This window comes from Hemiscyllium ocellatum, chromosome 22, assembly GCF_020745735.1.
Source record: "Hemiscyllium ocellatum isolate sHemOce1 chromosome 22, sHemOce1.pat.X.cur, whole genome shotgun sequence".
Lineage (NCBI taxonomy): Eukaryota > Metazoa > Chordata > Chondrichthyes > Orectolobiformes > Hemiscylliidae > Hemiscyllium > Hemiscyllium ocellatum.
In genome coordinates, this window is record NC_083422.1 from 45,374,501 (window position 1) to 45,399,238 (window position 24,738).

A 24,738-nucleotide genomic window follows, 5' to 3' on the forward strand; every position below is an offset into this window, starting at 1 on the left:
TGCCATGATTATTCTTTTTACTTAAAAATAACAGATACAAAACAATAAATAACATGTTTGGCAATCATTCACAGTACACAGAGTTCAGCCGTCAGAGATGGATATGTGGAAATCTACTTTGGCCTATAATAGAGACTCAAGGCCCAACCTGAGTTGGGCCCCAGCTCTCATTAGCAAATTGACAACAATCTGTGGATGCCAAACAGCTGTGCAGAAACAACTTACAGGTTTCAACTTGAGATGATGGCACACCAGCTGGCTCCCCAGCAGTGGTACAAAGATCAGTCTTAGGTTATGGAAAGAGGAAATTGAGGGGGGAAAATTGGGAATTTATTGGAAGGGAGCTTCAAAAAGATGTTTGGTCCATGATTTGCAGATGTTAAGTGATCCAGCAGTTATTTCATTTGAGTCTCTGTGTACCTACCCTTCCATGTGTCATCTGCCATATCAGATGCTTAGGCATACGTGGCCTCAATGAATTTCAAGCCATAATGTTTCTGTACCAGAAAAGATACACATCCAAATTCCTCAACAACTTCATGATTAAATATACTTAGCAGCATGGGGCTGAGCCACCCATTCAGACTGGAAAGGTCTCACATTTGTTTGTGCTGTCATCAGGACAGAAATTATGGCAGTAAGATATAAACTTTGCATTTTTATATACATTCGATATATACCTCTGTACTTCCACGCTACAGAATGAAAGGCAAATCATGCATTGAGTGTTGTTCTTCATTACCATACAATGTCTTCTGCCAATGAGTGAGGTGATCATGGGCAGACACAATGACGTTCCATGGTAATGTCATCCCAAAAATGACGAAGCTCCCGTATAAACATGTTACATTTCCAAAGGAAATAGAGGACTGTACGCATGAAAATGTATTGCAGCCTTAAAGACAGGATGGAAAAATCTTGGAAATCCATTACAGATAAAAGGTATTAGACTACAACACATTAAAATGTGGGGAAAGTGGAACATTTTTTAAAAAACTGGTGCTAAAATAATTAATATTTAGTCAAACATTATTAGTTGTTACAGTATTTTACATTACTACAAATACTAATGCACCAAATAAAACTTCAGCTGAGTATGGGATCTTGAGCTACCTTGTTTTGAATTATTGTCTATGTATGATGAGATTGGTCCATGTGAACAATTTAACTTTAGGCACAATGCAATCTTATTTTGTGATATCTCTTTCATAACCCTCTGTTGTAATAAAGACTGTCTTCTGTTGTGGCCGATTGGATCAAAGCTTCAAGATTGTCCCGTTTTATCTGAAATAAAACTAACAATTAGTTTAGATTTTAAAAACAAATGCTACTTTGCTTGCAGAGTGCGGTTCTAAATTATCTACCTTTCACTCTTGTATTGTCCATCTCTTCCTCCAAAGCCAATCTTACTCTCAGATTGTTCCCTGCAGTTACTGGAATGGCAACTGAAGTTGGAAAAAGCTAATCATGTAACATCCACGTTTTAATGTTTTACCAAAGAATTGCGAAATGAGACACTTTACAGTCTTCTGTAATACTGAAATCTGTTCAGATTTTCAACCACTGAATTCTGTTCAGATTTGCAACCACTGAATTGATTGTTTGTATGAATTTCTCTATAGCAAAGATGGAAATTCACAACGTTTCTGATCTGGAAGCCTCAACACCAACATGATGGAGTTTTTGCTATATATTGAGTTGCTGGACAAGCCACACACAGAGTCATACAGCATGGCAGCAGATCCTTTGGTCCAGCTAGTCCACGTCAATCATGTTCCCAAATTAAACTAGCTCCACTTGCCTGCATTTGACCCATATCCCTTCAAATTTTTCCTATTCATGTAATTATCCAGGTGCCTTTTAAATGGGAAGATTGTACCAATTCCACCATTTCCTCTGACAGCTCATTTCACACATACTCCACCTTCTGTGTGAAAAGGTTACCCCCCCTCAGGTCCCTTTTAAATCTTTCCCCTCACGTTAAACCTATGCCCTCCAGTTTGGGACTTCCTTTACCCCCGAAGAAAAAAAAAGATCTTGGCTATTCACGCTATCCAAACCCCTCATATTATAAACATCTATAAAGGTCACCCCTCAGTCTCCAACACTCTAAAGAAAAAAGCTGAAGCCTATTCAGCCTTTCCTTATAGCTCAAATCCTCCTGTCCCAGCTACATCCTTGTATATCTTTTCTGCACCCTCTCATGTTTAACAACATCCTTCCTATAAAAAAGGCCACCAGAATTGCACACAGTATTCAAAAGTTGGCCTCACCAATGTCTGTACAACCACAACATGACATCCCAACTCCTATTCTCAATGTTCTGAATAATGAAGGCAAGATGCCAAACATGATCTTCACCACCCTGTCTATCTGTAACTTTACTTTCAAGGAACTATGCAGCTGCATCCTAGGTTTGGTGGCACTCCCCAGGGCCCTACCATTAAGTGTACAAATCTTGTCCTGGTTTGCCTTACCAAAATGCAACACCTTACATTTATCTGAATTAAACTCCACCTGGCACTCCTTGGTCCATCTGATCAGGATGCAAGTGTATTCTGAAATAATCTTCTTCAATGTCCACTACATCATCCTTGCCTGAAGATGTTACCTAGTAGAGTGACAAAACGTCTGGAATTGAACGTCCCAGCTCAGCGAGCAAACCTTCATCCAAAATCTCAACCTGAACTACAAATCTTCTCAAACCTCGCTAACCATCTATATTGGTGTCGTCTGCAAACTTACTAACCATATCTCCTATATTCATATTCAAATCATAGAAATTTTCACTTTTAAAATTGCAAACCTTGTTCTTCAAACTGGACTGCCCTGATCTACAGTACATCAATTCTCCCCCACCTCCACACAATTACAACCACAAAACAAAATGCTGCTCTTAGGATGGTCATTTGGAATTAAATAAAATATGAATTATTCTTTTTCTAACCCAGTCATCACACTTTCAAACCAGTAAGAAACTGCATCATCTGATTTGGCTGCCCCAGTCTTTAGATATCGCTGTTCTGACCCTGTTATAGTGTATTACTGAGACCCAGTCACAAAGTCACAAACACATTTCTCAATTTCAGGTTTTGCAATGATTCTTTTTTTAAGAGTTACTATAACTAAATATTATTTTAAGTATTTTCCTGCACTTAAATGCTAACACATTGACTATCAAGTTGCATAGTTAGAAACGCTGTGCTTTTTATCTTCATGTCCTGAAATGATGGGTTTGAAGCAGTGGTTTCCAAACTTTTCTGTACAAGTTACTATATGCAAGTATTAACACTCTCATGGTGGGTAGGGAACAGGGGAAAAAAAAAGCTCAAGTCTGCAAATCTTTCAGGACGTCTTTGTTAATATCAACAAATTCCAAGGGGATCAAGTCAAAACTAGATAAATCAAGCATCAGCTACTGAAAACAAAAAGGTGCTATCTTACAGTAAAGTTCTAACTCATCAGTAGCACTCTTGCCTGAATCAGAAGGCCATGGGTTCAATTCCTACTTCAAAGATTTGAGCACAGAAATCTTAGCTGACACTGTAGTGCAGCACTCCAACAGTACTGCACTACCAGAGGTGCTGACATTTGGAGAAGGCATTAAATCAAGGCCCTCTCTGCTCCATCAGCTGGATGTAAAAGATCCCTTGCACTATCTCAAAGAAAAGATGGTTCTCAATCAACATCTTTAAAAAGGACAGATCATCTGGCCATTGTTTTTTGTGGAAGCTCGCGGTGCACAAATTGGCTGCTGCATTTTTCAGATTATACTATACTTCAAACATACTTGATGGCTGTAAAGACCTTTAAAATGCTGATCATGAAAAAGTGCTAAATGCAATTTCCTTCTTTTTCATTTTGTTTAAGATACAGCCTAAAAACAACAGTACCAATTCAAGAAATCCAGTAAAACACAACCCTAATGAGAATTGGGAAAGAATCTGATAAGCCCACAGACAATAAGGGAATCCAGTCTGAAAACCATCATGACCATTAAATGAAAACATTAATTCCAAAGAACAGCAAGACAACTGGTGTTTCCAGCAAAATACAGAACAACAGAATTTTGAATAGAATATACTACATGTTAAACACATTACATACCTTCCCTCTCTGAGGATACAGGCTAAAAGAAATGGGGACCATTAGTCCAAATACAATAGCCGTCATTACATGTCTGAAAGGAGCTAGAGCAAGTGGAAATCTTCTGATGAAATTTGTCCTAGAGTAGAAAAAGTATTATTGAGTACTTAACATTAACAAGAATGTAGTAGGGAAAAAAAAAATCACAACATGGGCATTTGTATGCATGTTGTTCAAACAGCTACTTTGGCCCCAACAACGTCCAATTCTCAGTTGATATCTCTCCATCTCCTTCTACTAATTTAAGACTCTCTTGTGGACAGCTGGTAGCAATCTTGCCCCGAGTTAGAAAGCTTTAAGTTCAGATCCCACTCCAAGGCTTGAGAACAAACATCAAAGTTGACACTTTGGCAGACCTTTGGAGCTAGGGCCTTTTAGATGTGATATCAAGTTGCAGCCCTGTTTGGATGCACAGAAAAAGTTCCCATGGCATTATTACTGTTCTTATGAGCAGAAGGATATGGTGCAAAGACAGGTATATGGAATTAAGCTCAGATCAGCCATGATTTCATTGAATGATGGAACAGGCGTGAGGGGCTGAATGGTGTACTCCTGTTACTATTTCAAAGAAAGCAGGGGAATGACCCCAATTTCTTAGTCCTGCTCCTCCAATAATGTCACAAAAAGCCATTATCACCTTGCTATTTGTGGGAGCCTGCTGTGCACAAATGGCTACAAGTGTGTTCTAATAAGTACTTAATTAGGGAGAATCCCAACATATTCTACAAGTATTGCATGGAGAATGGAACAATCAGAGAAACAGTAGAACCCATTAGGGTCCATGTGGGCAATCTGTGCAGGGAGTCCTAGGATTCTGGTTGGGTATTAAACAAGCACCTGACATTTGTCTTCACTGTGGAGGAGGCGGATGCAGTGCTGCATTCAGGAAGGGGAATTGTGAGATTCTTGAACAGTCTGATATAGGTATTGAGGTGGTATTAAAGGTACACAGAGACTCAAATGAAATACCTGCTGGATCACTTAGCATCTGCATGGGTCTAGAGTCACATGTGTAGGCCAGATCAGGTAAGGATGAGTTCCCTTACCTAAAAGACACGAGCAACCTTGATGGGTTTTCCAACAAACAACAGTTTCATGATTATCATTTGACTCTTAATTCTAGATTTTTATTGAATTCAAATTCCACCATTTGCCATGGGGAATTTGAACTCAGGCCCCAAAACATTTTCTGGTTTTCTGGATTAATAGTTAATTAATAATAGCACCAGGCCATAGGTTAATAGGGTAGTTAAAAAGACATATGGGTCACTTGCCCTTACCAGCCATGTGACAAAGCTGTTCCTTTAACAAGGTTAGGTTGTCCTTTCTTTTCCCCTTGTAAATGATATACGTTCTGAATCGTTGTAGGTTGAAATGGATTTTAGGGCCAGTTTGTTTACAACTAACAGATACTGTCTCAGGCAGAAGGCTTTCAAGTTTTTAAAAAAGACTTGCATAATTAAAAGGGAGTGGTCAACTCTAGCAGCTCTGGTAATTCAGCAGTTGCAGTGAGTGTGTATGTGGAAAAGAAAGGTTGCGGAGTCTCACTCTCTCTTCAAGCCGATGGGAGCTTGTCTCACTTTATCTTTTGCGCCATGGGGTGTTTATTGGGATTGTTGCAAGTATTTTGGAACAGCATAATTAAATTGGGATAGTCTGTTTTGTATTCAGATAGGATAAGTTATTCGGCATTCTGTTTTCTGTTCTTTGTATTTCATTCAGTAATCTTGTAAATAAATTCTGTTTTGTTTAAAACTAAGTAATTTGACCAGCTGATTCGCTCCTGGAATATCCATTGGACACCTGATTAAATCAAATACAAAAGTTAGGGTCTGGGCTACCTTCTTGAAATATTTTGAGGGGTCTGGCCTGATCCATAACAGTCGTGGCATAGATTATAAGAGCAACAATATTAGATTAGAGCTTCACAAAACTTTGGTGAGGCCATGACTGGAGTAGTGTGTGCAGTTCTGGTCATCACACTACAGGAAAGATGTTACTGTACTGGACGGGTTACAGAGGAGGTTCACCAAGGCGTTGCCTGGGATGGAGCAGTTTAGCTACAAAGATAGGCTAGACTTATCCAGCCTGTTTTCTTTAGACCAGAGAAAGCTAACAGGAAATCTGATTGAACTGTGTAAGATTATGAGGGGCCGAAACATGCTTGATAGAAATTAGCTTAGTTCCTCCTTAGTTGAACAGCCAATAACAAGGGAGCATAACTTTAAGGTGAATGGCAATAGATTTGGAGGGGATTGGAGGATTTTCTTTCACCCAGGGAATGATGTAAATCTCGAAGTGGAAGTCGAAAACTTCATAACTTTTAGAAAGGTACTTGGATGAGCACTTGAACAATCATAACATTCAAGGCAATGGGCCAAGTGCTGGATAGTGACACTAATGTAGGTTTAGTAGTTTTTGTCAGTGCAGACTCAATGGGCCGAAGGGCCTCTTCAGTACTCTTAAGACTCTGAAGTGCCTTGGGATAACTGGTGCTCAAGAAAAGCGCTATAAGAATGCAAGGCTTTCTTTTTACTTCCTCATCTATGATGTAAGAAAGCTAAAAGAAGTGAAGCTGGGGAATAGTATGGAAAATGAAATAAAACACTGTTTAAGATAATGCAGTGAGTTTTTATCAATTTCTAAAAACTGGAACAGTGTTTAGAGAAGAACATGGAGGCAGAACTTTGATGCAATCTAAAAGGCAATGTAAGACTTTTTCAAGAATATTTCCTACCTTTGTAAATAACTGACAAGTATGTTGGGTGCAGCCACTGTAGTTCCAACTAATACTGCTCGAGAAAACGCTGTCTCTTTTATTGCCTAGAGGGGAGTAAATCAACTTTGTAAATACTGTGACTAATCTCACAGTCAAAGATGCAACTTTTGGTTTTAACCCACAAGCTCACTTAACCCTTTATCATATCCAATATATAGAAAAATAATCACATCCAGGACACGAGAGTGGTGAGAAGTCAATCAGCAATAATGAATAAAATATCAAGATCAATTAAATGCAGCACTTCCTTTATGAAATATATATGGAATTTAATTTTTGAATATTACAAATGAAAATAAAAGCATGAGGTTACATCAGTGTAACATAACACTCCCATCTTCAAGAGCTGCTCATTAATCCCAGATGTGTTCCCAACAGCTCCAGAAGTATATAATGGTCTCTAGTGGGACCAAAAGCAGTCACCAAGAAGAAAAACATGGATAACCAACTTGAAGTCAAGGCATTTATTTGAAGAAAGGATTGGAGACTCCAGGTGAGGGAAGAGTTGGATTGGAGGGGTTTTAGAGGTTGTGGCAGGAGTCAGAAAGTGTGTTTCTTTAGCAACAATGCCAGGAAGGGATGGTGGGACTGGTTGGTCAGGGAGAATAACCCTACCTTCAAGCCAATTTTGTATCCATTGGCTGACTCCCCCGGATCCCATGTGATCTAACCTTGCTAACCTGTCTACCATGCCTGCTGCTATGTTCTTATTGATAGTCAACAGTGTGGTGTAAAACATGTGTAGGTCAGACTGAAAAGGTTTTGTTAACAATATTTAGGACTACTTTTTCTGGCATTAGCTTAAATTTAAATTTCACAAAATTATGTGACAAAGTCAGAGTTTACAAACTTTTATTTGTTAGCTCATGAATATAGTCAATATGCAGTAAGATGCCTTACCTTAGTTCCAGCTAATTCAGAGATTCCTACCACATTTCCATTCTTATCGACAACTTCAATTCCTTTGTCAAATTCAATGCCTCTAACTATTGCCACATTCAGAGCACTTGCAATCGCTGTGAGGAAAGACAGCAGCGAAATCAAAATTTATCTTAAACAAGTATCAAAATCAAAAACATAAAATAGCATCTTAGCTCATTTTGTGAATCATTCTTGGATATAAATCTTAAGTACAAGAGACAGCGATAACTTATGGCTGGTCAAGTCTGAAAAATTAAGGAAAATGTCCTTGACTTTATCCTCATGTTTTCCAATAGTGATTAAAAAATAGAGGAACAAAAAAAATAAGCTTTCCCCTACTTTATGCATTTTCCCACAATCCCTGAAGTAAGACAGTGGGAAAATATCACTGCTTCTTACTCTGCTGACTCTCTCTAAACAGAAGCCAAAGGTTTATGAAAATGCAAACAGGTGATTTGTACTCCAATTGCTTCCTGGACTTGTAGGGTAAGCTCCCCAGCTTTGTTTGTGGTTCAGTGTTTCATAATAAACAGCAAAACTGAAAATTACAAAAGACAAGAAACAGAAAACCTAACCTGAAATGTAATGACCTGGAGAACAAATTCTCACGCCACACAATTGATGTGCTTTTATGCAGTTGCAGAAATTGTATCATTTCTTTTTATGTCAAAATTAAATTAGTCTTTTTATTAAGATTAGACAGATGCAATGCCTCCCTACTCTACTCCTTCATATCATTATCAAAGTTAAAAATCACACAACACCAGGTTACAGTCCAACAGGTTTAATTGGAAGCACCCTAGCTTCCTGGTGTTGTGTGATTTTTAACTTGTACACCCCAGTCCAACACCAGCATCTCCAAATCATATCATTATCAGGTAGTCATGTTCTAGATGCAGCGTGAGGTATCTTTCACTATTGTACTTGAACTTTAACCTCTTATTGCACTATTCTGATAATCCCGGTGCCCTCTCTGGTGCTTCAATTAATTGCCTACTTACCAAGTACAGGAACTGGTAGAATCTTTCTGAACACAGTATGTACTATAGGACTGTTAGAGGTATAGCGATTCATCACAAATTGAGGGAAAACCTAATTTTAAAAAGGTTTTAGAAATGAGTAAAACATGAATATAAATATTTCTAAATGTTTGATATACAATATATGACATGCTTAGGATTTATTAAGTAGCAGCTTGTATACAAATGAGCATATAAATTAGGAGGAATAGGCCATTCATTGCCTATTGTTTAGCTTTTGATAAGATCATGGGTGATTTGATCACTACATTCCCAAAAAACTTGTATTACCTTGTTGATCAAGAATCGAATTATCTTAGCCTTAAAGATTTTCAACAATCATGCTTTCAATGCTCACTGGGAAGAGATCCATAGACTCACCACCTCCAAGAGAACACATTTATCCTCACCAATGTCTTAAATGGCTAAATAGCCACAATAATTTCTGCATTCTTATTTTCTATCAGATGGTTTGCACTGCAAGTGGCTGTGGATTTCAGGTGAGCACAGAAATGGACTAAGATATATTCTGTTGCCGAACTATTGGCTGACATTCAATGGGAGGGCTCAACTTGGTTGAGTACTGAAGGACCATCAGCTCAAATGGAACCACGTCACAGAGCAAATTAGCATCATCAGAAGAGATTGTACAACGAATAAAGATGCAAAGGAATGAGAGTGGGTACATCTTTTCAATACTTTTACCTCGTATCAAATGATAATATTTTGAATGGTATTAAAGTGAACATGAAGTTAACAAAAGCCGTGGTAGGAGATAGATGTTAGAGAAGCATTCAGCCAAGTATAAAGATAGAAATACTTGCAATATGCACACAGTTTGTATTTTAGAATAAGTTCATGTTGGTTCTTAAGAATAATCTATTTTTTCCAAGTCAAAAATAAAAATCACCTTTTACTGCTTAAAAAATGAAAACTAGATTTTTACAAAGTCCAAGATGCATCTCCAAACAGATGAGGGTGCTGCATGGCACCATTGTTGAATTACATTGCATAATTTCCCATAAAACACATAGCATTTTGATTACATACTCCCAAACATGTAGTATAGGTTGCAGCTCCAACCAAAAGAAAACCTTGTTGTAGAGAAACATTTTCATCCTAAAAAGAAACAGCATTGTGAAACAAAAAATTACTTTGCTTCAAACACGAAATGTAGATACAATAATTGACATTTAACATGTAATTTTAAAAAAATTAATTATTTTCAAATGTGTATAGTTTTATATATTCATAAATGGCGAGTTCATGTTATGGGAGATCTGAAGAGACCATTAACCTGAGACTGAAACAATTAGTGACACAGAGGAGGTGGCTGTGTAATTATTCTGGATTCCAAGATGTTGTTCAAGATCATTAAGTTATCTGACCCAAGTACTTTGAGCTCTTTGTATGAGATTTACTTTAAGCAATTTCAGCTTACTTCCTCCATTTTCTTGCGACATTGAGTACAGGAGTTGGGAGGTCATGTTGCGGCTGTACAGTACATTGGTTAGGCCACTGTTGGAATATTGCGTGCAATTCTGGTCTCCTTCCTATCGGAAAGGTGTTGTGAAACTTGAAAGGGTTCAGAAAAGATTTACAAGGATGTTGCCAGGGTTGGAGGATTTGAGCTATAGGGAGAGGCTGAACAGGCTGGAGCTGTTTTCCCTGGAGCGTCGGAGGCCGAGGGGTGACCTTATAGAGGTTTATAAAATCATGAGGGGCATGGATAGGATAAATAGACAAGTTTTTTCCTTGGGGTGGGGAGTCCACAACTAGAGGGCATAAAAGAGACCTAAGGGGCAACTTTTTCATGCAGAAGGTGGTACGTGTATGGAATGGGCTGCCACAGGATGTGGTGGAGGCTGGTACAATTGCAACATTTAAGAGGCATTTGGATGGGTATATGAATAGGAAGGTTGAGAAGGGATATGGGCCAGGTGCTGGCAGGTGTGACTAGATTGGGTTGGGTTATCTGGTCGGCATGGACAGGTTGGACCAAAGGGTCTGTTTCCATGCTGTACATCTCTATGACTCTATGATTGTTTTTCTGTGGAGTACCTCCAGCAACGTTGGTGCTCGTACTCAGACTTTAGTGAGAAGTCAGTCATCGGCTGAGCAGGATAAATCTGGGATTACCCTCTTTTATTGGGGTTTGATTCAATGTGTGGCTTGTCAGGCTACTTAAGTGAGCAGTTAAGAGCCAACCCTATTATTGTGGAACTTCAGTCACATTCAGGGAGGTCTGGTTAAAGATGACAAGTCTGTGTCCATAAAGATGATTAATTATCCAGGTGTGATTTTGGAATCTGAAACATTCATAGCCGGCATTTTCTGGAACCATTGTACGCATTCATAAAAAATATATTTGACTCAAGCTGAAAAGTTTTGCACTTACTTTACGGGTAGTTTTATTTCTGTTTGCGAGGTTAAAACCTGCACTGTATGACTGAAAGAGAAACTATAAACAAATAAAGGAAATAATATTAATATATTTTCTAACAGCAAGTGTAAGTTAACATTAAACAACCGAAATTCTATTACAGACAGGTGTTACAACTGTTTTAGAACTAACAGCCCAATGGGAAAGTGTAGAAAACGTGAAATACTTCATTTTTAGTTCAGTACTCCTGTTAAGTAGCTAAAAGAATGTCCTATAAAATTAAGACCTCTCCATGTGTGTACGTGTGAGTGAGAGAGTGAGAGAGTGAGAAAATAGTGGAAATACTCAGGTCAGGAAGTACCTGAGAGATCAAAGAGGTTTCTCGCGTGAACGGTCTTGAAAAAAAAAAGTTACAGATGAACAGCTTTCAAAAAAATGAAACAAAAGGAATGGGTAGGACAGTAACATCAATAAATAGGTTAATAAAACAAACAACTGTGGATGCTTGAGATCTGAAACAAAGAAAACAATAATTGCTGCAGATACTCAACAAGTCTGACAGCATCTGGGGAGTTGAGAAACAGTTAACATTTCAAGTGCAGTGACCCCTTTTCAGAGCAATACTTATTTACCTATTCAAGTTGAAGATAAACGATTCCTTGCTACTGGTTCAAAGAAGGGAATTATTCTTCAATCATTGGCACAAATTAAGATTATTTAGTTATCATGCTGCTGTAAGACAGAGCTTGAAGGGCAAAAATTAGCCATGTTTCCTACATTATAACAGTGACAATACTTCAAACAAACTTTATTAGCTGCAAAACATCTTGGACTTTCTTGTGGCCAGGGAAGACTTTTGTGACGGCATGGTGGCTCAGTAGTTAGCACTGCTGTCTCATAGCACCAGGGGGCCTGGGGTCAATTCGAGCCTCAGTGAAACGTCTGTGTGGGGTTTGCACTTTCCCCCCATACCTGCATGGGTTTCCTCTGGGTGCTTCAGTTTCCTCCAACAGTCCAAAGATGTGTAGGTTCGGTGGAATAGCAATGCTAAATTGCCCATATTGTCCAGGGATGTGCAGACTAGGTGGTTTGGCCATGGGAAATGCAGGGTTATGGGGATAGGTTAAAGCAGGGGGTGGGGGGGGAACTGAAGGGCCTGCTTCCACACTATAGGGATTCTATGATATAAAATGCAAGCATTTCATTTCTCAAGCCACTGGTTCCTTAGAACTAAATATTTTTGAATAAATGGTGTATAAATTTGCTTCTTCTCTGATATGTCAAATTGTGCAGTGTCTAATGCAAAGATGGTTGATCCATAGGTCACTCACAACAAAGTTTTGCCCTTCGTTTTAAGCTTAATCACCATTAATTGTAATTCTTCTCACATTCATTTGTAAAACCTTTATGAGTGATGACTTCATGCGTTTGACACATAATGCTAGGTTATTTTTCATCTATGACACACATGCACAATACTAACACACACAGTTGTCCCAATTACTAGCTTCTCACAAAAATGCCATACTGTTTATGTTTATTCATACATCAGAATAGTTGGAAACAAATTACGTCCAGTCCAAATTACCTGCCAAAATAAAGCTGGTTTCATCCCTCTGTGAGGCAGAAGCATAGCCACAACCTGATTAAAAGCAAACTAATTAGATCATTTGAAATCATATAATAGATGTATTTTATTAAAAGGTGATATATTCATATAGTAGATCAAATTTATATCCATAGTCAAAAAAACATTTCATGAACAAACATCTCTCACTCCAAGTTCTTTTTCCATTCAAGTTTTTTTACATGTTTAAAAAAAATTAGAACTTTACTACATTAGAAGGTTTTGTTTGTTGCAAAACAGCAAAGAATTTGGGAACTGGGATTTTGTACTCATATAAACAACATCTCTCCCTATGATTCAATTAATCTAATTTAAACCTTTAACCATTTTGAAAATAGAACCAGTCTACTAAATATTCACGGAGTTTTAGCTCTTACCAATGGGATAGCAAGTGGTGTAAATGCTGGAAGGAATGAAGAAAGATAAACGATTGATTAGAAACAAAGAAACATTTATGGCCCAGATGGAGGCCATTAGGCCACCTTCATCTGTGCTATTGCAGCCTAATCCCAGACAAGCTCTCTGTTGGTAGTCTTGTTTTGGAATCTAAAGCGTACATCCACATTATCTACCAACTGCCTCTACTGTTCTTTCACAGTGTGTTCTAAATCCCATTTCCTTCCGAGTGAAACTAAATTACATGACGCATCACTTATCTTTCTATCAACTATTTATATCCATGACCCCAGTCTATCAACTTCTCTGCTAATGGAAACAGGTCCTTCCTCTAACTAGACCCCTAATTTTGTTTACACTTTAATGAAATCTTTGATTTCTATTTCAAAGAAAACAACTCCAGCCTTCCTTCTACTCCTTCTGAGCTAAAATTTTCCATTCTGTGTATCATCTCTATAACCATTATATCCTTCTATATAGTGTTGACCAGAATTCCATGCAATACTCTAACTGCTGTCTGGTTTATACACAAGGTACCAATATTTTGTGAACAATAGCATGCATAGAGAATTTATTAATGGATAGTGAGTATAATCGGGACATTTTCAAATTGGCAAGCAGTGTGTACTGAAATGCCACCGGGGCAGTGCTGGGGCATCAGCTATTTACAATCCACATCAATCACATAGATATATTACTCTATATAATTATAGAAGAGAAAGTGAGGTCTGCAGATGCTGGAGATCAGAGCTGAAAATGTGTTGCTGGAAAAGCGCAGCAGGTCAGGCAGCATCCAAGGAACAGGAGATTCGACGTTTTGGGCATAAGCCCTTCATCAGGAATGAGGAAAGTGTCACACTTTCCTCATTCCTGAAGAAGGGCTTATGCCCAAAACGTTGAATCTCCTGTTCCTTGGATGCTGCCTGACCTGCTGCGCTTTTCCAGCAACACATTTTCAGCTCTATATAATTATATCTAAGTTTGTTTGCTGATGCTAAGCTAGATGGAAAGCACACAAAGAGGCTGCCCAGAAATATAGAGAGGCTAAATAAATGGGGAACAAAAGGCAGATGAAGTGTAATGTGAAAAAGTGTGAAGTTACAGAAAATATTTCATTTTCAACAAGGTATGAAACTTCTAGGTGTGATATTCAGGGAGAATTAAACATACTCATGCAAGGCACACATAGTTAGGATGCAGGTCCAGCAAGCAATTAGAAGGTCAAATAGCATTTTGGCCTTTATTACAGGAGAATTGGGATACAAGGATAAAGAAATGTTATTTCAAATGTATAGGGCTTTGCTGAAACTACCATCTGGATACTGAGTAAGGTTTCAGTTTTGATATTTAAGATGACAAATGCACGGTAGAGAGAGAAAACAGCAGTTGGATGAATAATGGTGAGCTAGAGAGAACGAAAAGTTGCTAATAGGGATTATTAGAGGGTACAATGGGTTGGCTCTGATGAAAACAGCCCATGTGATTACATAATCAGGGGTGTGGGGGTGGATAAAGGACATGGAAGGCAGTGTTCAGGCTATAAAATGATTAAACTTGATATTGAGTCTGAAAGCTGCAGGGTCCCCAAATAGAAAATGAGATGCTGTGTTCTTGGGATTAAAGGCTGTCCTATAATGAGAAGCTGAGCAGTTTGTGTCTTTATGGTCTGGAATTGAGAAGAATGAGAGGCCACCTCATTAAAATGGACAAGTTCCGAATGAAGCTTGATAGCGTCGATTGTGGAAGATTGCTTCTGGTTGGAGAATCTAAAACACAATAGGAGTCTCAAGATGAAACAGATCATTTTAGACTGAGGGGAGAAGAAATTTCTTGACTCAGAAGTATTGCAGATTTTTCAAATTCTCTGCCCCAGAGTGTGTGTTGTGGAGTCGATTATATTTAAGGCTTGGATAGACAGATTTTTGGTCTCTCAGGGAAGCAAGTAGAAAGTGAAGCTGAAACCCAAGATCAGCTATGATTGTACTAAATGGTATAGCAGGTTCGAAGGCTATTTGTTTCACTCCTGCAGTGCTCGTATAACCTGCATGTTGTTATGCTCAGAGGATTTCCATCTCTCAGTAGCAGTGAATCTGTGGAATTCTTTACTGCAGAAGGTTATAGATGCTGGGTCATTAAATATATTCAAGGTTGAGATAGACAGATTATTAATCATTAAAGAGAATCAAGGGTTATGGGGAAAAGAAAGAAAAATGTCCAATGATTATAAGATCAGCCATCTCATTGATTAGCAAAGCAGGGACTGAATGAGCTGAATGGCTTACGACTGCTCCCATGTCTTATGGTCTTACATATCTGCTAAAAAGGAACATATCTAATTTCCGCTTACAACCATCCCATCTACCTGTTTTGCGACCTTCAAAAGGTTTGTGGACATGCAATTAAAGGTATCTCTATTCCTTTATACTTTCTAACATTCAACTGTTTATTGCTTATTCCATACCTCGTTAACATCACCCCACACTCCTCTGGCTTGAGATTCTATTTCCTCCCAACTGATCAGTCCATTGATATCTTCCAGAAATCTACACTTTTTTCCACTAATATATCTCAAAATATTTCTATATAATCACACGTCACATGCAAATTTGCATGCAGTCAATTTATACTGGTTTCTTTGAACTTAGCAGGCAGTGATTTATACGGAGCTACAGCTGAACTTCAAGCAGTTAGGCTGCAACTGGCCTAAAAGGTGCACTGATTTACAGTAAGTGAAATTTTTAGCTTTTAAAATGGAAAGCAGCATACATCATAACTGGGTTTGAGATTTCCTGTAAGCACATCACAAGAGATCACTTACAATCCTGAAGCAAAGAAATACAAGAAAGGAAGCTCACAAATATTGAATAAAATTCACCTGAAGCACGGAAAATGGTTGGTAACACATCTCCAGTATCTGGATGAACTGAAGACTAAGGAGACAAAAGGGTAGAGAAATAGGCATGACATTAACCACATCAATACTAGAGGCAACTGCCAAAAACACCAAGGTTTAAAAACCGATTACTTAGCATTCATCACCAAACTCCACAGCACCTGTATTGAGAAGTAATTACATTTGCTTTATTTGCCCCAACAAGATGCAAATAGAAGACATTTCTAAGGTGTATAAATTCACAAAGATTTTCAGCTATGCCAACACCATCTCAAGTACTGTGTAAATAGAACACAGATGGTCAAGTGTTGCAACCAGTCTCTTGTAAGGAATTGTGTTATCACAAAGGTTAATAGAACGTTAGCCTTCATCACAAGGGGACTGGAGTTCAAAAGGGGAGCAAGTTGTTTGCACAGATACTCTATCTTATTTCCTCAACTACAGAGGACTGAAGAATGATGTAATCAAAGTATTTAAAACTTGAAAAGGATTTGATTTGAAATATTATTTCAATGGGCTTGGGAATTAAGAACAAGAGGACGGAATCTTAAAATTGAAGCAAGACTGTTTAGAAGCAAAATCAGAAAACACTTCCTCCACATAAAAAGGTAGCAAAAATCTGAAACACACTTGGGTGGCACAGTGGCTATAACTGCTGCCTCACAGCGCCAGGGACCTGGGTTCGATTCCAGTCTCACGTGATTGTCTGTGTGGAGTTTGTACATTCTCCCCATGTCTGTGTGGGTTTCCTCTGTATGCTCCAGTTTTCTCCCACAGTTCAAAGATGTGCAGCTTAGGTGAATCAACCATGCTAAATTGCCCATAGTGTACAGGGATGTGTAGGTTAGGTGCATTAGTCAGGGGTGAATGTGGAGTAATAAGGTCAGGGTGGGTCACTTTCGGAGGGTCAGCGCTGACTTGTTGGGCCTAATGACCTGTTTCCACACTGTTGGGATTCTATTACTATCTTTTCTAAAAGTGTCTAAATACTAGAGCAATTGGACTTTCCAAGATTGAGAAAGAGACTTTTGTTAGGCGAGGCCATTAAGTCATATGAAGCCAAGGTAGAAAAATTAAAGTGAGGTACAGATCAACCGTGAACTAAGTGAGCAATGAAGCTGGATGATGTGGTTGAATAGTCTTTTCAAATCGCTCTTACTTCCTGTTTCTAATATCAAAAATTCATACATTTATTCACTTATCCATATTTTTGTCCCTTTTTTGTAAGTAGTTAAGTTTCAAAATAGACGAAGAGCTTCCAGAAGTAGAACCTTATTTGGGTATAGGGGTCTCTCCTGTTGGTTTAGGAGTCAGTGAGAGATCCGAGAATGCCCTTTTTCATGAAGGTCTGCTGTATCATGATCCAATCAGGCAATGGCAAGGCTAGCAGCAGACCTGTCTCAAGGATCAAGACCCCCGATGGTGGTGTTCTCCCCCCAGTGAACACAGCTGGTCAATCACAGATCAGCAGCTCCACTGAAGAGACCATGACTGCTGCCAGAAGGAGACCCAACCACCAACCTCACACAGACCCACTACCCCAGGAGACCCCATGATCATCCAGTGACTTGAATCACAGATAGATTGTATGGGGTGGGGGTAGTGGAAGGGTCAGGAGGAGTAGGTGGAATGGATAGCCAAGTTGAACTCACATTGGCTCCCACATTTTGCAATATCCAGTCCTTCAAGCAAATACCTATTGTCTTTAATTGACCCTTCCCCCCACCTCCCACTTTAACTGGCACTTAATGCCCTCAACTGGCGGTAGGGCAAAAAAATCTTATTCTACCTTATGAAAGCTCAAGCACCTTATGATAAGTTTTGCTCACCAGAGTAAGTTTCAATGCTTGCTTAATCTGAAAGAGAAAAAGGGTAAAGATTTACAAATCAACTGGAGCATGTAAAGTCAGTCATAAAAATAATTATGGAATGAAAACCTATAATTATGGGTACACCTTAGAGCCTTACTTACCTTTTCATTTTCCACCATTTCTTTCAGACTTGGGAGGCTGCCCTGAAGCAGAGTTTGTGCATTTTCTACTTCCTTCTGTTGAGGAATATATGAAAAGCATTTCAAAAAAAAGACAGCCGATTCTGTGATTTGCACCAACCATCTGTATCTATCCCTGACAACTTCTGCTCATTAAACTTTATAGTGTTCAAATTAATGTGGTATTGTCAAATCATTTTAATTCATCTTAACCTTTAGAAATTTTTCATTAGGTGATGCATTCACCAACAAGACATCAGGCCCAAAATGTCTGCTCCGTTAAGTGGTAGGACATGGATTCACATCATGAGATTCCAGTGAGGAAAGGGGATTCACTTTGCCTCATATTTCACAGCATGAGGACCTGGACAAAGATGTATATTTCATCACAGATAGGAAGAAATAGGACCAGGAAATGCCCAAGGGATAGTATCACATCTCTGGCAGCATGAAAACAGGAAAGGCAACAGTTTGACTGTTCCTCCCCACTGCATAAGAATGGTTGAGTAACCTACAAACTAGATTGGGCAAATTGAGGGAACAGAATTGTGTTCCTTTTCCACTTCAGCTAAAACAGCTGATTTAATTCTACAAAGTGAACATTTCATCATCCTATCCCCTACATGTCAATACATACATTGAATGTAGACAGCAAGAATGAAAGACACATCCCTTCCCTCGACTAAGGTCACAGATCAAAAGAAAATGATCAGCAAGTTAGCATGGCTCGGCTAGATATATATGTGCATTTTTGTTTGTAAAGGCTGTAAAATATTGTTACGAGGTAAAAGTTCTAAAGGCATTAACACTCAAGTTAAATTGACACCACCAATTCTACTGATGTAATATTCTGTGCATAAGATAGTATTTAGAGGAACTTTTAGAGGAAGCAGATGTACCTATACGAGCTGTCCAAGATCTCTGTAATTATACCTGGTCAAATATAGTTGTACTTATTGTTTTCACAAAATAACACTTCTTGTTATCGAAAAATAGTATCTCTTCCATAGGAACACTCCATAGACACTGGTATATCTGCGTGTGCTGATAACTGGATAGGCCCAAGAGAAAATAAACGCCACGGGTAATAAACCATCCAATACTACAAGTTGGCAAATACTATCAGCAGTCATCAGTTGTCTCATACAATTTTCAATGACTTTCTCAACAACATCAGTGCATATTGTTCTCTCTAAGTCTGCAAGGTAGCAATCCTGGGGTGAACAATAATTCATAGGTCTAATCATCGTCAAGCTGCTTCATGAATGGCCTTCCTTTTGTAATAAGTCAGAGTTGAGATGTGTGCAATTATCAGTGAAAGGTTCAGCACCATTCAAGCCTCCTTGAATATTGAAGCAAGTGTGTATTCAAACAAGAAGGCCTGGACAATATCTGCATCTGGGCTGAAAAGTGGCAAGTAACATTTGCACCACACAAGTGCCAGGCACTTTAAGAACAGAACATCTAGCCATCACCCAAGCCATTCAACAGCATTGCCTTCACTGAAGCCACGTTATTAATGTCATGGGGTTACCACTGACCAGAAACTGAACTAGCCACACAAATACTGTGGCTTTGAGTGGAAGTCAGAGGCTTGGAATTCTGGAGTAACTCACCTTCTGACACCCATATTTGTTTACCCATCTTGGGCACAAATCAGGAGTGTGATGGAATACTCTCCACACACATGGGTGAGTACAGCTACAACAACACATGACGTTGACACCACCCAGGACAAAGCAGCCACTTGACTGGCATCGCATCTACAAACATTCGGTCCCTCCACCATCTATGCTCAGTTGCAACAAAATGCACTCCAGAAATTTACCACAACGTCTTAGACAGCACCCTGCAAAAACATGACCATTTCCATTTAGAAAGAGGAGGGCAGCAGATGGATGGGAATGCCACCACCTGCTAATTGTCCTGCAGGCCACTCACTATCCTGACTTGGAAATAGATCACCATTCCTTCAGTGTTGTTATGTCAAAATCCTGGAACTGCCTCCCGAATGGCATCGTGGCTATATCTACGCTAAATGGGCTGTAGTGGTTCGAGAAAACTGTTCACCATCACTTTCTCAAGGATGACTAGAAATGGTAAGCAAATGCTGGCCCATCTAGCAATGCCTATATCCCGTGAATGAATAAAAATTTTCAATGAATACAGCATAAGCCATCTCAAACTTTACAAATAAAATTATGTTGCAATTCATAGAAATATGGGCATTCCTTTGTGCTGGGTAAATGGAATGAGTATTTATAAAGCAATTGAATTGTAACATTTCTTTCCACCTGGTGAATAGAACAATTTGAGATTTTGGCCCTCAGATGAAAATACTCAAGGTGTACCTAATGCTGAGGCAAGAGTGATTTGTCAATAGGTTGAGCAGCAACTCAGATATAAAGTAGCCACAACTGGATACCTGTCTTGTAATTAGCTTACAGGTATTCACTAGTAAAATTTGCTTTAAAATAATCTACCTTTCCGTGGATGGAGTGAAATTATCCTGAAATAGTAATGACAGAATTGGTCTTTAATTAACACTAATTCAATATTGTTTTTAACTTTCATTGTCATGCTTCCGTTCTGCTGTTAATCTGGATGCAATTGATGATATCGATCAAAGTGAATCAGATGCTATATTATTTTTTGTCAACCTGAAGACATATGTTTCGAGCTTGCAACGTGTTATATTGAGATTTAACAAGTTTGCAATTCGGCAACAGAAGGCACAACTATCAAAAGCTGAAATTATTAAAATCAGAGATGTTCACAAGATTACAAATTACACATAGATCTCCCAGAGGGCTGTGGGACTCAAAAGATTAAAAACATAAAAAGCAGCAAAGCCCAACATTGATTTGACAATTGGAAAGGGAATTTTAAAATGACGAAACATTAGAACCAGAGGCTAGGAATATTGTAGTGAGTAACTCACTTCCTCACTCCCTGAGGCCTCTCCAACATCTACAATGGCACAAGTTAAGAGTGTGATGGGATACTTCTCACTTGCCTGAATGGGTGCAGCTCCAACAACACTCAAAAAGCTGGACACATCTACCCCAGTCCACTTGATGTGTGCCACATCCACAAATGTCCATTGTCTCTACCAATGGTGCTTAGTAGCCGCAGTGTGTACCATCTACAAAATGCACTGTAGAAATTCACTCAAGATCCTTACAGAGCACTTGACCACTTCAAATTGGAAGGACACAGGCAGCTGATACACAGAACACCACCACCTGCAAGCTCCCCTCCAAGCCACACAGTATCCTGACTTGGAATTCCATAGCTGTTCCATCACTGTCACTGCCTCAAAATCCTGGAATTCCCCCCCTAATGGCATTGTGGGTCAATCTACATCACAAAGTACAGCAGTTCAAGACAGCAGTTCACCACCACCTTCTCAAGGGCTACTAGGGATGGGCAATAAATGTTGGCCAGCCAGCAATGCCTATGTCTTGAGTGAATAAATCAAATTTAAGTGAAAAAAGCACATACAATTAGCCGTAACTCTACTTGTAATCAATTTTGTTTTAAATTAAACTCTGCTTACATTTGATGCTAATAATGTTGTTGGATCCAAGATATCCAGCCATTGAAGCAACCTACGAAAGAAGGGCTGTAGAACACAATAAATTAACTTTAATAAACACAACATGAGCAAAACTAAACATATAAACAGTGACTGTAACCTATTATCAAGTTAAACATGGACAAGGAAACCTCCTGTTGATGACCAACAAAGAGCCCCCCCACTCGTCCTTCAGTGTCAGTGGGCCAAGATCCTTCCTAACAGCACTGTGGATTTACTTACACGTAATGAACTTTAGCGGTTCAAGAAGGCAGCTCACTACCACGTTCTCAAGGGCAAATAATAATGAGCAATGAATGCTGACCTGGGCAATGAAACCCAAATCCCAGGAAGGTAAACTTTCAAAGTGTTTTCAATTTTATGAACTTTGAACATTTTTTTTCCAAGGAAGAATATTTTTGAACAGTGAAGTCATGGCCATTCTATTCTATTAAGCTAGTTTGTTGTCAACAATTGTCAGGAACAATCTTTCCACAACAATTAAAAGTTTATACTCCTTTTTTAATGTTTAAACAACTAAGAAGTTAGTAAAGTTTTGTTATGTAGAAAGTTGAAAGTAATTAAAGCAGCATTTTACTAAATTTTATACCTGTCATGATCATAGTTTTCAGAAGCCGAGTCTTTGAAAACAAAAATGGATTTAAAAATAGCATTGAACAATGTGGATTGTATTCAGGACGTGATGCACTGTGTTTTGATGTTGGAATATCTAGCCAAGGTCAAAGGTTGTCGTTATGGCAGAGTGCATTTCAGCAGCGCATGTATTGTTTAGGATAATGATTTTGGTTGCACAGGCCAGCAATCTGGTGAGGAAGAAACAATTGCTGTTCCACTGTTCTGCTGCATGTAGGCAACTTCACCTTCAGCACATTAAAAGATGGCAGTGGGCCACTGCCTCCTTTTAGCAGACATACTTAGTAAAACTAGGCACTTCAGGTGATTAAACGTGGATGCTCTGGTTTGAAACAGCAAGCAGCTGACTGTCAGGAGGTTTTTGAGCATATTAGGCTAGACTAGATAAAGACAGATTTTCATCCTTAAATTATATTAGTGAACCAGATGGGTGTTCAAGACAAGTGATGATAATCATGAAACTGTCATTGAGACTAGCTTTCAATTCCAGTTATGTTAACTGAATCTAAACTCCACCTGCTACCATGATAGGATTCGAATATGTGCGGCAAAGCATTAGCCTGGTCTTCCAGATTACTGGATCACTGCCGACTACAAGAGAGACCAGAGGGTGGACAGAACGTGGAGGCTGAATGTGTAATGGTTGACCCCAGAAAATACTGAGGAACTCAAAAATGGATGACATTTTGGAGAAATATTAAAACTGTACTTCAATTCTTTAGCAGGGAAGACAGTAACTCAGTTGTGACATAATCCAAAGGTTGCTTCTGGAAAGCTATCAGTAGAAGATTAGCTTTGGCCTACCAAAAACATATTGGTCTTCCACTGCAAGAATGAATTTCATGTCTTCAGCAATGTGGTCTCGCTTTCAATTCAAGGTCGAAATTATGACCCGCAGTAGTGGTTTAATGTTGTAAATTGGCACTTGGATTACATGCTGAAGGACACCCTGAAGTGTGGTGCAATTACTGCAAAGGCTCAATGTGGATGAGGCCACACTGTAGAACTGGCTTACCACAGCAAAGTGAGTGGTGGAAAGCCAGTTTTTTAAAAAACCCTGGTGTTGTCTGAGGAAAACCAAACTGATCAATACTGTGATATGCAATTTCTGAACTGCACTAAAATAATAAAAGCAAAATAGAGTGGATACTAAAAATCTGAAACAAATGCAGAAAATGTTGGAGAAACTCTGACATCTGACAATACTTGTGGAGAGAGGACAGTAAAATATTCTGAAGTCATATCAAACATGAAATATTAATTCTATTTCTCTCTCCACAGATGCTGCCTGACTTCCTGAAGTAAGTGAGGACTGCAGATACTGGAGATCAGAGCTGAAAAACATGTTGCTGGAAAAGCACAGCAGGCCAGGCAGCATCCAAGGAGCAGGAGAATCGATGTTTCGGGCATAAGGAGGGCTTATGCCCGAAACATCAATTCTCCTGTTCCTTGGATGCTGCCTGACCTGCTGCGCTTTTCCAGCACTGACTTCCTGAAGTGTGCAGAAATTAATCTTTCTACAGCTTACATATGCATGCATTTTTGAAGCAAAGTCAAACCATGTTCTTCACAGTGCAAGCTAAGAAAGCAAATAAAATAGCCTCAGCTTAGAAGAATGAACGTTGGAACGCTTTAATGCCAGGATAAGAGATGATTTTGAGATGCCAGTGTTGGACTGGGGTGTACAAAGTTAAAAATCACACAACACCAGGTTACAGTCCAACAGGATTATTTGGAAGCACTAGCTTTCGCAGCGCTGCTCCTTCATCAGGTGACTGTAGAGTATGGAGGATAAGAGATGGCTGAGTGAGATTTCTGTATGGGGACGGTGATTTTGAGTAGTTTGAAAGAAAAGGTACCGGCTGAATGGGACATTTGCTGCCTCATAGCAGTCATTTAGGGGCTAATATTTCATGAAAGTACTTAACGGGTTAAAATATTTGTTAAACCAATACAAATACCTGCTCTCTTCTCCACTGGTTGCAATTGACCTCCATTGGATCCTAATATCTCAGAGTCAGGCTTCAACCCAGAACCTTCCCACAACCGCCATCTTGAACTGAAAGCGAGGCCACATAACTGAAGGAAACGAAGACATGAAGATTCAACCGCAATTGGAATCATAATAACACAGCAAAGCGCCTTTAACCTCAACATCGCTGTGCAATTCCAAAATATAGAGAAATGAATAAATTCCAAATCTTTATCAAGCGGGGGAAAAAAAATTATTAGAGCCAGGGACAGCGACACCGCGCGGCCGGGAGGAGAGGGAGCAGCGACGCCGCGCGACCGGGAAGAGAGGGAGCAGCGACACCGCGCGGCCGGGAGGACAGGGAGCAGCGACACCGCGCGG

The 24,738-nt window shown here is 39.1% G+C and overlaps 1 protein-coding gene across 1 annotated transcript; it reads right to left on the reverse strand.

The window, feature by feature from the left end:
- sfxn4 (sideroflexin 4) lies at positions 1 to 24,552 on the reverse strand. The gene is made up of 14 exons (XM_060842135.1): positions 24,347 to 24,552; positions 21,714 to 21,779; positions 18,137 to 18,211; positions 17,994 to 18,020; positions 16,147 to 16,201; positions 13,253 to 13,278; positions 12,837 to 12,890; positions 11,264 to 11,326; positions 9,916 to 9,984; positions 8,848 to 8,938; positions 7,826 to 7,941; positions 6,884 to 6,969; positions 4,108 to 4,225; positions 1 to 1,284 (listed from the first exon to the last, which is right to left on the reverse strand). Exons 1-14 carry the CDS (start codon positions 24,380 to 24,382, stop codon positions 1,207 to 1,209), a joined length of 960 nt encoding a protein of 319 aa, XP_060698118.1. The 5' UTR covers positions 24,383 to 24,552; the 3' UTR covers positions 1 to 1,206.
- Between the last annotated feature and the right edge of the window lie 186 nt (positions 24,553 to 24,738).

Coding starts and splice junctions, on each gene's coding strand:
- sfxn4 (XM_060842135.1), bottom strand. CDS start 24,382: ATGGAGGTCAATTGCAACCAGTGGAGAAGAGAGCAG. Junction 12,891..13,252: donor CACCACTTGCTATCCCATTG/GTAAGAGCTAAA, acceptor GCTTTTAATCAG/GTTGTGGCTATGCTTCTGCC. Junction 7,942..8,847: donor TCTACCAGTTCCTGTACTTG/GTAAGTAGGCAA, acceptor CTTTCCTCACAG/CGATTGCAAGTGCTCTGAAT.